Source organism: Molossus molossus, unplaced genomic scaffold (assembly GCF_014108415.1).
Source record: "Molossus molossus isolate mMolMol1 unplaced genomic scaffold, mMolMol1.p scaffold_m16_p_6, whole genome shotgun sequence".
Lineage (NCBI taxonomy): Eukaryota > Metazoa > Chordata > Mammalia > Chiroptera > Molossidae > Molossus > Molossus molossus.
Window position 1 is genome coordinate 21,014,277 of NW_023425399.1, and position 13,836 is coordinate 21,028,112.

The 13,836-nt window shown below is 38.5% G+C and overlaps 1 protein-coding gene across 10 annotated transcripts in view; it reads right to left on the bottom strand.

Annotated features, from left to right (window-relative positions):
* Positions 1-2,869: 2,869 nt before the first annotated feature.
* ITCH (itchy E3 ubiquitin protein ligase) overlaps positions 2,870-13,836 on the bottom strand; it is a 125,066-nt gene continuing 114,099 nt past the window's right edge. For 7 of the 10 annotated variants that reach the window (XM_036245842.1, XM_036245839.1, XM_036245840.1 and 4 more), the window contains 5 exons: positions 13,355-13,475; positions 12,818-12,922; positions 9,750-9,846; positions 6,496-6,568; positions 2,870-3,630 (listed from right to left, as the gene is read on the bottom strand). In XM_036245842.1, coding sequence (XP_036101735.1) covers positions 3,531-3,630; positions 6,496-6,568; positions 9,750-9,846; positions 12,818-12,922; positions 13,355-13,475 — 496 coding nt within the window. In that variant the 3' untranslated portion in view covers positions 2,870-3,530. Of the gene's footprint in view, positions 3,631-6,495; positions 6,569-7,941; positions 7,945-9,749; positions 9,847-12,817; positions 12,923-13,354; positions 13,476-13,836 lie in introns of all 10 variants that reach the window. The other 3 variants (XM_036245844.1, XM_036245843.1, XM_036245846.1) reach the window with 2 other exon arrangements.

The following is a 13,836-nucleotide window of genomic DNA, read 5'->3' on the forward strand; positions in this document are numbered from 1 at the left end:
TCCGTCCTTTTCTCGCCTTTAAAAGGGGGAACACTTCGCCCTGGCCGGTTTGGCTCAGCGGTTAGAGCGTTGGCTGCGGTCTGGAGAGACCCGGGTTCGGCCCCTGCTAGGGGCATGTACCTCGGTTGCAGTTTGTCCCCGGCCCTGGTTGGGTTGTGCGGGTGGCAACCACTCGATGTGTCCCTTTCATATAGATGTTTCTCTCTCTCTCTCTCCCTCCCACTCTGTCTGAACAAAATATCGAAGGGTGTCCTCGGGTGAGGTTAAAAAAATAAAAATTAAAAAAATTAAAAAAAGGGGGGGGGGCACTTCTTTCCAAAGCCCTATGGTGTCACTTTTCCCGCTCTTTAGCCGTCTAGTCTAAAAGACCACAAAAATTTGTTTGTTTTTTTTATCAGGAAATAGTGATACCTCGGTTCTCGAACGCCTCGGTTTTCGACCAAATGGAGATTCGAGAAACTTTTGTCTCGGAATCCGAACAAATATTTGGAACTCGAACTTCCGAGATGAGCCGAATGGCGTTCATTCGGCCCAGCGCGCCTTGCTTGCGTCATCAGTGTGAGTGCAGAGAGTCACGCTTTGTGGAGTCACGCTTTCCTATTGGTTTCATTGCTTCGGTTCTCGAACAATTCGGTTCTCGACCGTCCTCCTGGAACGAATTATGTTCGAGAACCGAGGTATCACTGTAACCTGTTAAACTCCGATTTAGTGGACCTTGTGCCTCGTGAACACTTACACGTGCTATCTCCGGTAGCCTCAGCATCCCTTTCCGAATGATTTTTCTTGAGGCACTGGAGTTTGCTGAATTCAGTGGAATTTTTCATTCCACTTTAGCCTATCTTAATTGGGGAAGGATTTGGTACTCCTTCCATCTTAACCACAGGATCCAGGTTAACATTACTGGTAATGGAATATATTGATGCGTCCCCGCTATATCATGAACTAAGGGCACATCACCTCTGTAGTATTTTTCACAAAAATCGCAGGGCCTTAACCATGAGAAAACATTAAACCACATTGAGGCACACTCTACAAAGTATCTGACAGTACTCTTCAAAAAATGTCAAGGTCATGAAAGACCTTGGACGCCTCCTGCGTGCCCCCCACTGGGACTGGACCCACAATCTGGGCATGTGCCCTGAGTGGGAATCGAACCAGCGACCTCCTGGTACATGGGTCAATGCTCAACCAGTGAGCCACACTAGCTAGGCTCTCCTTTTTTTTTTTCTCTACCCACTCCAGGCTGTAACCTGGCCCCTTACAAAAGCAGTCAGAAATCTATTAAGATCTGGTCTTTTCTGCGGGTAGTAAAAACCTTCTTGCTCAAGATTAATAGGAAAATGCAAATGAATGACCAAAAAACTTTAATTATAAACAGTCTTACATCTTTTAAGGAAATGCAAGTGAGGCATCCCCCTGAAGGGCCTTTATAAGAGCACTTGACTCCTTGTGATAGTTGTGGAGTTACCTGAGTATATGAAATTAGAGTTCAAGAAAAAAAGGAATGCCAATACAGTAATATATAATCTAGTGCTGCTATTCCCTTTTTACTTAATGAAAGCATAGCATACATATAAAAATAGTTTTGTAAATAACTCTAAAAAAATCCCTAGACAAAAAATGAGGGGGCTGGAGATACCAATAATATTAAATAGAAGTATTAACCTTAAGAAGTTTGAGGATGGAGTTACATCCAAACCAAGGAGGGATATAAATATAGAGAAGTCTAATTCCATGAGTGATTCCTGATAATATTTCAGAGTATTAACCAGATTAATAAAAAGTGACTGAGTGGGCTTGACAGAAATAGCTCATTGAGAACTTTGTGGGCAGGTGAGTTATATTTCACTTAAATTTCTGATGAATTGACATTAGTATGTCAATCTCTTGGTAAAAAATTAGTACCTCAATCATAAATAGAATTATTGTAAGTCTTATAAAATTAGATTCTTCTGCACAATATAAGATCATAAAAGACAGAGTAGGAATTCATTATCATGAGTGGCTGCATCAGTTTTAAAGCACTCTTATTTGATGAAACAAGTGAGGTCCTTCCCTGCAGACCCAGGCTGTTTTCCCCAACCTCCCAAAAGAGCAGAAGAATAAGGCAATTGCTCATTTTACTTTGTTTTTATTTCAACATAACATGCAGTAAAAAAAAAAAAAAAATTTAACAGAATTTATTAGCATTTACAATGCTTACAAAGAAAAAGAACTCTAAAAGCAATTTAGTTCAGATTTAAGAAATTGCTCTAATTAAACACTTACAATAAATCTATTTCCAAATGTTCAGTTTGGACCAAAATTTAAGATAGCATTTGGTAGATATTTATGTCTGCTATCTACTTGCAGTATTTTTTTTTTTTTTATAAAACCTCTGATTCTTGGGATATCCAGCCCCCATTTTCCTAACACAGCAGGGAAGACATATACATGTGGCCATTTAAATTAAAGGAAGAAATGGAGTAAGGGAGGTCCCAGGCTGCAAAAATATATACAAGCATTTACCTTTTCCAGAACTAAATGTTTTTTCCATAAAAATATTAAATAGCCAGGCCCTATAGAACTAGGGCCAGGACTACTTAAAATATAACTATTCTGTATTTTAAAAATATAGGGCAGAAAGCCTTTTGGATGATATTTATACATTTTCACACAATATTTCTAGGTCCCTAAATGAATCATCAAGCATTATGTAGAATCAGAAAAGTCTATTTTCTTACATTATCTCTTAATTTAATCTCATAAATCTCTAGTAAATATTGCAGGTAACTACATTTCAATAGGAGAAATCACCTCTATAGGAAGTCTTTATAGAAGGCTTAATTTCCATAGCCATATATTACCAAAGTTCAGACTTATATAATGAATGGGCAGTTGGCAGACATTCGCTCTGTAAGACAAAGCAACAGCATTTTTTTCTCCCCTACCAACAAAAGGTAGAGTGTCTTGACTTTAGGGAAAAAAACTAGGACTTTTAGAGACCATACTACATATATTTCTTGGAGTATATGGAATAAAAAAAACAAAAACAAAATAAATGTAGAGTTGAGGAGGGAGAGCCTTACTCTCCCCCTTCATACTAACAATTTCTGGATGAGGCAATCCTTTCACTCACATAAAGTCTGCTTTAGGATGGCAGTGTTTTAAAGTACAGATACATGAGTTTAAAATGTTTGTTATTGTTCTAGAATGTAAAAGGAAGAGTGAGACCTTTGATACACATATACATAATTAAGGAAACAATCTAGTGGAATAAGACGAATCAGATTTCATTGTTGTGTTAAATCTCATGTTAAGTAAAGTTTTGACTAGTCATCTGCAGATCTGATTTCTGGAAACACTGAGTAAAAATCCAGAATCACTGGTAGATAAATCTCAATAACTAATAACATTAATTTACTTATACTCAGATAGCCTTCTAAACAGTTACAGTCCAATTTTACAACAAGATGTGCAACAGGCAGAGTAGGAAAAGGACAAACATTGCAAGTAAGTTCTTGTCCTTCGGTGGTACAAGTTCCCAGAAGTTACTCTTGTCCAAATCCTTCTGTTTCTTCAATCGCAAATAACAGCTTTTCCTTCAGTTGCTCATAGCTCTTATAGGGTGGTAGGTCCAGGCGGTTAAAACTAAAAGTAAGAATTGTTAGTTTGAGAAAAGGAAATATACAACGAATCATATGGGCAATGTAGTATATAACAATGCTGGGTTTTTTTTGTGTTTTTTTTTTTTTTGCATTTATCTTCAGACAAAGCAGGAGGGAGACAGGGAGGAAGAGAGAGAGAGAAACAACGATGTGAGAGAGACACATTGACTGGTTGCCACCCACACAACCCCAGCTGGGGTTGGGGACAAACTGCAACCAAGGTACAGTCCTAACAGGAACCAAACCCAGGTCTCTCCAGTCCATAGGCCGATGCTCTAACCACTGAGCAAAACTGGCCAGGGCACAATGCTGGTTTTTAAAGTCAAGCAAAACTGGGTCAATCCCATCTCCATCCCTTGGCCTTTGTTTTTTTAATTTTATTTTATTTTTTCAGTTTATTTATTTTTTTCTTCATGGGGGTGGAGAGAGAGAGGGAGGGGGGAGAGGAGAGAGAGAAGGAGGGGGGAGGGGGAAAGAAAGGGGGAGAGTGGAGGGGGTGTTGGGGGGAGAAAAGAGTGAGAGAGAGGGGAGAGGGGAGGGGGGGAGAGAGAGAGAGACCCCTTGGCCTTTGAACAAGTGCTATTACTTTTTTAAAAAAGACTTGAAAAAAATTCTTTATTGATTTTAGAGAGAGAGGAAGGGAGAGGGGGAGAGAGAGAGAGAGAGAAACATCGATGAGAGAGAACATCGATTGGTTGCCTCCTGCATGCCCCCAAGGGATTTGGCCCACAACCTGGGCATGTGCCCTGACTGGGAATCAAACCAGCGACCTCTTGGTTCACTAAGCCACAGTGGTTGGGCATGCTATTACCTTTTTGAGTCTCATTTCCGCTTTGGTAAAATAGGAATTAACAGTAGTTACCTCTTAGGGTACAGTGAAGAAGAAACAAGCATATATATATTATAGCACAGTGTCTGGTGGCTTAGCAGGTACTCAGTAAAATGTTAGTCCTTTCATGCTCCCCCCCCCCCAATCTAGATCATTGGTCAGCAAACTTTGTAAAGGTCTAGATAGTAACTATTTTAGGCTTTGTAGGTCATACATCTCTTATCAAAAGGTTTTAAATAGCCCTGGCCGCTTTTGCTCAGTGGTTAGAGCGTCAGCCTGCGGACCAATGAGTAGTGGGTTTGATTCTGGTCAAAGGCATGTACCTCAGTTGCAGTTCGTCCCTGGCTCTGGTTGGGTCATGCAGGAGGCAACCAGTTGATGTGGCTCTATCACGTTGATGTTTCTCTCTGTCTCTCTCTCCCTCTCCTCCCACACTCTATCCGATGATAAATAAAATATCCACGGGTGAGGAATTAAAAAAAAAAAAGTTTTAAAGTATACCACTTTAAGAGTAAGAAATAATTTTCTGCTCTGATATCTAATATTCTCCTATTGAATGAATTTCTTTGTCCTATTCTTGGCTGTGTTTTTAAAGGGCATCTTCTAATTTTGGACTGTATTAATATTAAATTTACAATGATTACTTCTGTTACTTCTTGCAAATAAAAACATGGAACTTTACAATGTATTGAGGCTGGTTCTCATGTATGATTGAGATAAGCTGTTCATAACAGTGTAATAGTATAGTCCGTTCTAGGTTTCAAAAAATGTAAGAGACAAGTAGTCAAATCAAAACACGTGTACAAGATAAATATACAAAAATCAATTGTATTTATATTTACTAGCAATAAAAATGAAATTAAAAAACAATTCCATATATAGCTTCAAAAAGGAAAAAATACTTAAGAAATTTAACAGAAGAAATGCAAGGCTTGTATAATGGGATACTATAAAACACTGTTAAAATAAAAAAATTTAGAAGATCTAAATAAATGGAAAGACCGCACATGTACAATGATTGGAAGACAAAATTCTGTTAAGATGGCAATATTCCCCCAAAACTGATCTACAAATAAAAGTGATGTGTATCAAAATCCCACCTGACCTCTTTGCTGAAATGGCCAAGTTGATCCTAAAATTCACATGGAAATCCAAAGCACAAAGAATAGCCAAAACAATCTTGAAAATGTTGGAAGATGCATACCTCCTAAATTCAAAACTTACTACAAAGCTATAGTAACCAAGACAAACAGAGGTACTGCCATTAAGGATATACATAGAGATGAACGGAATAGAACTGAGAATCCAGAAATAAGCCAGTGTATTTATTGTTAATTGATTTTCAAGAAAGGGGCCAAGTTGTTATTTTTTAAAAACCACATGTACGTGTATGAAAATATAAAGGAACAAACAATAAAACAAAAAGGACAGATGGGGACAATAAAAGAATATCCATCAAAGTCCATATATGACCACAGAAATGTCTCACAAAATAAAGTTCAAATATTGCTGAGCTTTTAGGTCGAATTCCAACATACTGTATTTGAGTTAAGATTACAGTTGGTTTTTAGTTTTATACATTTTTGGAAATGTTTTTAAACTTCATTTATGAGCAAATAATATTTCTGTTCACCATGTTAGAAAGTAGCTCTTCTGATAGCTATCTAGAATTGATTTCTTCTTGTGCCTATAGAGAAGAGTTAAATGTTTTCTAACTATCACACATTTAAAAAAAACCCTCAAGGGTGGGAAGAGGGATTGACTGTAAATGGGCAAATTGTTTTGGGGTTATGGAAATATGTTAAAATTGGATTGTAGTGGTGGTTACTACTCTGTAAATCTACAAAATATCATTAAATTAAAATGGGTAAGTTTTGTAGTATGTAGATTATGCCTCAATAAAGCTGTTAAAATAATTCAATGCAATGGGGAAAATATTTCATTTCTAATTTCAAATAGGCTTCAATATCTACAAAACTGGAAAAGGCTATTTTCTCTATTCTTTCTAATTTTACTTACCAGGTATGACTTCTGGGTAACCAATTTTCTTTCCCAACCTTTTCAATGCAGAATTTTTGAGGTCCATTGCTCCCTAAAACATAGTGAAATCATCAACAGTTTGATAATGCAATGGTTTTCAAATTATGATCCCCAATACAGCAGCATCAGATTAGTATCACCAGGGAACTTAGAATCACAAAACTACAGGCCCTATCCCAAGCCTGAATCAAAGAGTCTTGGGGAGAGGCTCAGAAATAAGTTTTAACAAACTTTCACGTGATTTTGATGAATGTGAAACTTTGACAACCTTTTTGCCTATGAGAAGAAAATGCAGTTTTATTTAGCATTCTTTTTTTTTTTTTTAATCCTCACTCGAGGACATTCTTCCATTTTTTGTTCAGATAGAGTGGGAGGAAGAAAGAGGAAGAGAGAGAGAGAAAGAAACATCAACGCGAAAAGGACAGGAACCAACCAGGGCCAGGGACAAACTGCAATTGAGGTACATGCCCTTGGCGGGAACCGAACCCAGATCTCTTCTGTACTGCAGGCTGACTCTCTAACAGCTGAGCCAAACCGGCCAGGGCTATTTAGCATTCTTTTTTTTTTTTTTTTTTATCCTCACCCAAGGACATTTTTCCATTTTTTGTACAGATAGAGTGGGAGGGAGAGGGAAACATCGATGTGAAAGGGACACATCGAGTGGCTGCCATCCTCACGACCAACCAGGGCCGGGGACAAACTGCAACTGAGGTATATGCCCTTAGCAGGAATTGAACCTGGGTCTCTCCGAACTGCAGGCAGACACTCCAACCGCTGAGCCAAACTGGCCAGGGCTATTTAGCATTCTTTAGCCAGAATAATAGAACATTGTAATTAATAATACCATACATAACAGAACACATAAATAGCTTACTTTTAGTTTTAAACATAACTGAGAAACTACAATCTGCTATCTTACATGATAAAACTTGATTTAACTATAAAATGGTTAAAACTTTATAAAATGTATACAACCTAATTAATTTTAACAATGCTTGTGCTTATAGATTCTATAGGGCATACCTTTACACACAATCATTTTTTGTTTTTGTTTTAATTGATTTTGAGAGAAACATCAATGTGATAGCAGAGCACATCAGTCAGCTGCCTCCTGCACACCCTCTACAGGGGATGGAGCCTGCAACCTGGGCATGTGCCCTTGCCTGGGAACTGAATGGGTAACCTCCTGGTGCACAAGACTACACCCAACCAACTGATCTACAACAACCAGGGCTCTCCCTATCTTTTTTTTTTTTTTTTATCCTCACCCGAGGACACTTTTGCATTTATCTTCAGACAGAGCAGAAGGGAGAGGGGAGGAAGATAGAGAAAGACATCTAGTAGTTGCCACCCACACAACTCCAACGGGGGCCTGGACAAACTGCAACTGAGGTACGTGCCCTTAGGGGGTACCAAGCCCAGGACTCTCTGGTCCGCAGGCTGACGCTCCAACCACTGAGCCAAAGTGGCCAGGGCTCTCCCTATCTTTTTTTTTTTATCCTCACCCGAGGTCATCTTTCGATATTTTGTTCAAATAGAGTGGGAGGGAGAGAGAGAGAGAGAAACATCGACATGAAAAGGGACACATCGAGTAGTTGCCACCCGCACGACCCAACCAGGGCCGGGGACAAACTGCAACCAAGGTACGTGCCCCTTAGCAGGAATTGAACCCGGGTCTCTCTGGACCACAGGCCAACGCTTTAACCGGTAAGCCGGCCAGGACTCTCCCCATCTTTTAATGCATGCTATGCCTTGCCATCAAATCTTCCTAAAATGAAGCTTCAGCCCTGGCCGGTTTGGCTCAGCGGTTGGAGCGTCGGCCTGCGGTACAGAGAGACCCGGGTTCGGTTCCCGCTAAGGGCACGTACCTCGGTTGCAGTTTGTCCCTGGCCCTGGTTGGTCGTGCGGGTGGCAGCCACTCAATGTGTCCCTTCACATCGATGTTTCTCTCTCTCTCTTCCTCTCTCTCCCTCCCGCTCTATCTGAACAAAAAATAGAAAAATGTCCTCGGGTGCGGATAAAAAAAAATAATAAAAAAAATAAAAATAAAATGAAGCTTCAGCAAGTTTTTCCTCTCTTCGAAAAGTTTCCATAACTTCCAATACCCTGAGAGTAATGTCCAAATTCATTTGGACTGGCTTTTAAAGACATTTAAACTAGTTTCACACTACATCCAAAATTGCCTAGTTCTTTTAATTCTGACTCTTTGCTTCAGCTGAAGCAGGCTTAGGGATCACAACTTTTTTTTTTTTTTTAAATAATATTTGTTTTATTTTTATTTATTTATTTATTTATTTTTTTAATCCTCATCCGAGGACATTTTTCCATTTTTTGTACAGACAGAGTGGGAGGGAGAGAGAGGAAGAGAAAGAGAGAGGGAAACATCAATGTGAAAGGGACACATCGAGTGGCTGCCACCCGCACGACCAACCAGGGCCGGGGACAAACTGCAACCGAGGTACATGCCCTTAGCGGGAACCGAACCCGGGCCTCTCCGGACCGCAGGTGGACGCTCTAACCGCTGAGCCAAACCGGCCAGGGCGGATCACAACTTTTTTATCCTCCTATGGTACTGGACACATTGATGTTTAAGAAAACTTGAATTTACTTTATTATTTAGTTGCAAAATAAATATTCTCATGGTTATTCTTTTCAAAACAATGCACCTTAATCAGTGACGACTATGTGAAAGCAATATGCTACATGCCAGAAATAAAACGAAGATATGGCTCTATATATTAAGGAACTTCGGGTATAACAGGGAAGAGTGGCAAACACATCGTGAAAATATAGTATAATACAATCAACAGTGTCTGGCTCACGGGAGACACAAAATTGTTTGCCAATGACTGAATAAACAAATAGATTTACAAACAGAAGAATTCTATCCTGAGTTAAAATGTGGGGTCTTGTGTAAAGGTTTAAAATGCCTAGAGGTAAGGAGTACAAAGTGTTTTAACAGTTTATACAGCCCTGGCTGGTTTGGCTCAGTGGTTGGAGCATCGGCCTGCAGACCAGAGTCCTGGGTTCGGTTCCCACTAGGGGCACGTATCAAAAAATAAAAAATAAAATAAATAGATAAATAAAAGTTTATACAAATCCAGGTTAACTATGACTATTTAAGAAAATAGCTACACTTATCTTTGTTGTTTCTGATAAGTTGTATACACACTGATGTAACAGCAGTGTGATAAATAATTTTCTGTATGGGAAAAGTAATCCTATATACATACCCATGAGGTCAGCAAATCCTCCAACTGGTAATCGGCAGGTTCCAGTAACAAACTGTAAAAGTCTCATTCTCTTCTCATTATCAATTTCTTTAACAAACTGTTAAAAACACATTTAGAGATATATAGGTCATATATTTAGTATACTAAACAAATGAAAGAAATACCTATTGCAAATCTTAAATGAGCTCCTAGTGTCAGATGCACAAAATAATAATGACTGTATCCACCACTGTGGATGGAGGAGCTTCTCCATGTTTGTCAAAGCCTACCAACCTTCCCCTATGTAACTCTTAGGATCACACCCTTATGGGGAGATAGAAAAAGAGGATGCCCTGGGCCCAAGACCTCCCTATTCATGTAATCTCAAGATCAGTTCTAGGGCAACAGTTTCTTCCTCCACCCTAGATTTACCTGTCTTTTAGGATATTCATATCGTTACATTGGAAACAGAGCTTGAGGCAGTACAGACTTTGATTTTATGAACAAATGAAATAAAACTCAGAATTATGATCCAGATTACCCTAATAACCTCCTTTTCTCAATGTTCTTTAGGCTTTAAGGTACAGCTAAGTGTTGCCAGAATTATGTGGCATTTAACTCCTATATAATAACTCTGACTCAAACATTAGGTTTCTGGAGGATGCTTTCTAGCCTGTAGCATGTATTTTGGCTCAGCCAAATATTTTTTGGCAAAGAAAAATTTTTCTTTTTTAGAAAGAGAGACAGAAACATAATAAGAGAGAAGCATGGATCGGCTGCCTCCTGCAAGCCTCCTACTGGGGATCAAGCCCGAAACCCAGGCATAAGCTCTGACCTGGAATCAAATTGCGACCTCTCAGTCCATGGGATGACTGATGCTCAATCCACTGAGCCACACTGGCGGGGCAGTAAATAATTTTTATCCACCCTGGCCAGTGTGGCTCAGTTGACTGTTGTCCTGTGCACTGAAAGCTCGCTGGTTTGATCTCCAGTCAGGGAGCGCGAGGAGTAAACTGATCGATGATTCTCTCCCTCTCTCCCCTCTCCCTTTCCTCTCTAAAAATCAATAAAAACATAATCAATAAAAAATAAATTTTAGCCCTGGCCAGTTTGGCGTCCAGCGGTTAGAGCGTCCGCCTGCGGTCTGGAGAGACCCGGGTTCGGTTCCTACTAAGGGCATGTACCTCGGTTGCAGTTTGTCCCCGGCCCTGGTTGGTCGTGCGGGTGGCAGCCACTCGATGTGTCTCTTTCACATCGATGTTTCCCTCTCTCTCTCTTCCTCTCTCTCCCTCCCACTCTGTAAAAAAAAAATGGAAAAATAAATAAATAAATAAATAAATTTTAACCTACTGTACTACTGTCAAGTATTTTTAAATGCTAATCCTATTTGTTTCAGCAGCTGAGCTCATCTGTGTTTCTTATGACCATGTGAACAGCAGAAATTTAAATTAAAATAATTAAAAAAATTTTTTTAAATGTTTTTCATTGATTTCAGAGAGAGGAAGGGGAAGTTGAGAGAGAGAGAGAGAAAGAACCATCAAGGTCACAGAGAAACATTAATAGGCTGCCTCCTGTATGTGCCCCAACCAGGGATCAAACCCACAACCTGGGCATATGCCCTGACCAGGAATCAAACCTGCCTCCTTTTGGTGTACAGGATGATACTCCAATCAACTAAGCCACGCTGGCCAGGGATGAAAAAACAGTTTTCATTGTGGTACAATATAGATAACATAAATATTTATCATTTTAAGTGTACAATTCAATGGCATGAAGTACATTAACTCTGTTGTGTAACTATCACCACTATTTCCAGAACTTTTTTATCATCCCAAACAAAAACTCTGAATGCATTAAACTTATCTCCACAATGCCCCATCTTTCCTCTCACCAGCCCCTAGTAACTTCTATTCTACTTTCTGTTTCTATGAATTTGCCTATTCTAGGTACCTCATATAAGTGGAATCCTGCAATAGTTCTCCCTTTGTGGCAGGCTTATTTCACTTAGCCTAATATCCTTAAGGTTTATCCACGTTGCAGCCTATGTCAGAATTAACTTTTTTTAAAAGGCTGGATAATATTCCTTTGTATGTATATGCCACATTTTATTTATCTAGTCATCTGTTGATGGACACTTAGGTTGCTTCCATCTTTTGGCTATTGTGAATAATGCTGTTATGAACATAGGTATACAAGTATCTGAGTCCCTGCTTTCAATTCTTTTGGGTATATCTAGGAGTAGAATTGCCAGATCATGTGTTCTTTTTTTTTAAATCCTCACCTAATGATATATCCGTTAATTTTAGAGAGATAAGAAGGATGAGAGAGGAAGAGAGAGAAAGAGAAACATCGATTAATTGCCTCCCGCATACACCCAGACTGAAGATCAAACTCACAACCTAGGTATGTGCCCTGACCAGGAATCGAACCCCCCACCTTTTGGGATGACACTCCAACCAACTGAGCCACACAAGCCAGGGCTGGATCATATGTTAATTCTATGTTTAACTTTTTGAGGAACTACCAAACTCTTTTCCACAGTGGCGCACCATTTCATATTCCCAGCAGGAATGCAGGAGAGTTCCAATTTCTCCACATCCTCAACAAGGATGATTATTTTCTCTCTTTGCTAATAGCAACACTAATGGGTGTGAATTGGTATCTCATTGTGATTTTGATTTGTACTTCCCTAATTATTAGTGATGTTGAAAACCTTTTCATGTAATATAGCAGACATTTTTTGAAGAGACACCATTATAATGCCAAACCAAGTCTCTTTCTTAAGTTTGCCTTTTGAACATTATGTAATTATTAATGAGGTATAAATGATGAAAATCATACTTTAGACAGTTTTTTAAAATACCAAAGCATTTTATCATCTGGAGTTATACTATGGGCAAAGGTGCAAGGTTGTGTAACTTGGTTGGCAATAGTCTTAAAAAGTTGCTACTATAATCTATATTCAATATGGATGGAATGAGGGGCCTGAACATACTGGTACATTTTGTTTTGTACCTTATTTTCATACATGGTAAAAACATTTCTAAAAATTATAGTGTGTTTGTCAATAAAAATAAACTGAGACAAACCTGCCAAAACCACATGATTTGTTTGCTTGTCCTAGTATAATGACGATAGATGGTATGCCTCTGCCAGTCATTCAAATCAATCTCTTGCATTCCACATAAAAGAACCTTTAGGGATGAAAAAGATAAATGATTTCTATAGGTAATTATACCACCTATATAATAATGCTAAACATAGATAAGAAAGGACTAATATTAAATAACTTTCAAAAAAACAAATTAATCAGAAGGCTTTGGCTTATAAACTGTGTATCAATATTTATATCTACAATATTCCTAAAGGTTGAGTTTACAATGTGTCATATATACACAGATATAGGTAAATAAGTCATTCATTGTAGAGAAGTTCTGATAGTAATACTTTTTTTTGGTAATAATTTTATATATTTGGTTAATTACAGACATTTTAAACAACATATGATTCAAAATATCCTGCCTGCATAAAAAATACTATTGCCACTGGCAAAATAGGAAAATGAATTGCAAGCAGACAACTGAAGGCATTATTTATCAGCAGAGGAAAGAAGAAAAACTCATTACCTCTAACTCCTTTGCATCAAAGTACTGCAAATACTGCTGGGGAAGAATTTCATTAAAACCCTCAAAGAAAGCTTGTGTTTGTTCTTCAACACCCCGAGACAACCTCCATTCAGCTACCATTCTGGTAAATAAATATTTAAAAAGCTATTAGGAAGTTTAGACTTTACGTTTAAATTCTGAGTACAAAAATAATTTTAAAAAACTTCACTATTATGAAAACTTTTATATATTAAATATAATAAAACCCATATATAGATAGCCCATCTTCAATATAATGCCAATCTTATTTCATTATGCCCCTACCCATACTCTAGATATAATTTTATTTTTTATATTTTTATCCTCACCCAAGGACATTTTTCCATTTTTTGTTCAGATAGAGTGGGAAGGAGAGAGAGAGAGAAAAAAACACATCGATGTGAAAGGGACACATCCCAACCAGGGCCGGGGACAAACTGCAACCGAGGTACGTGCCCTTAGCG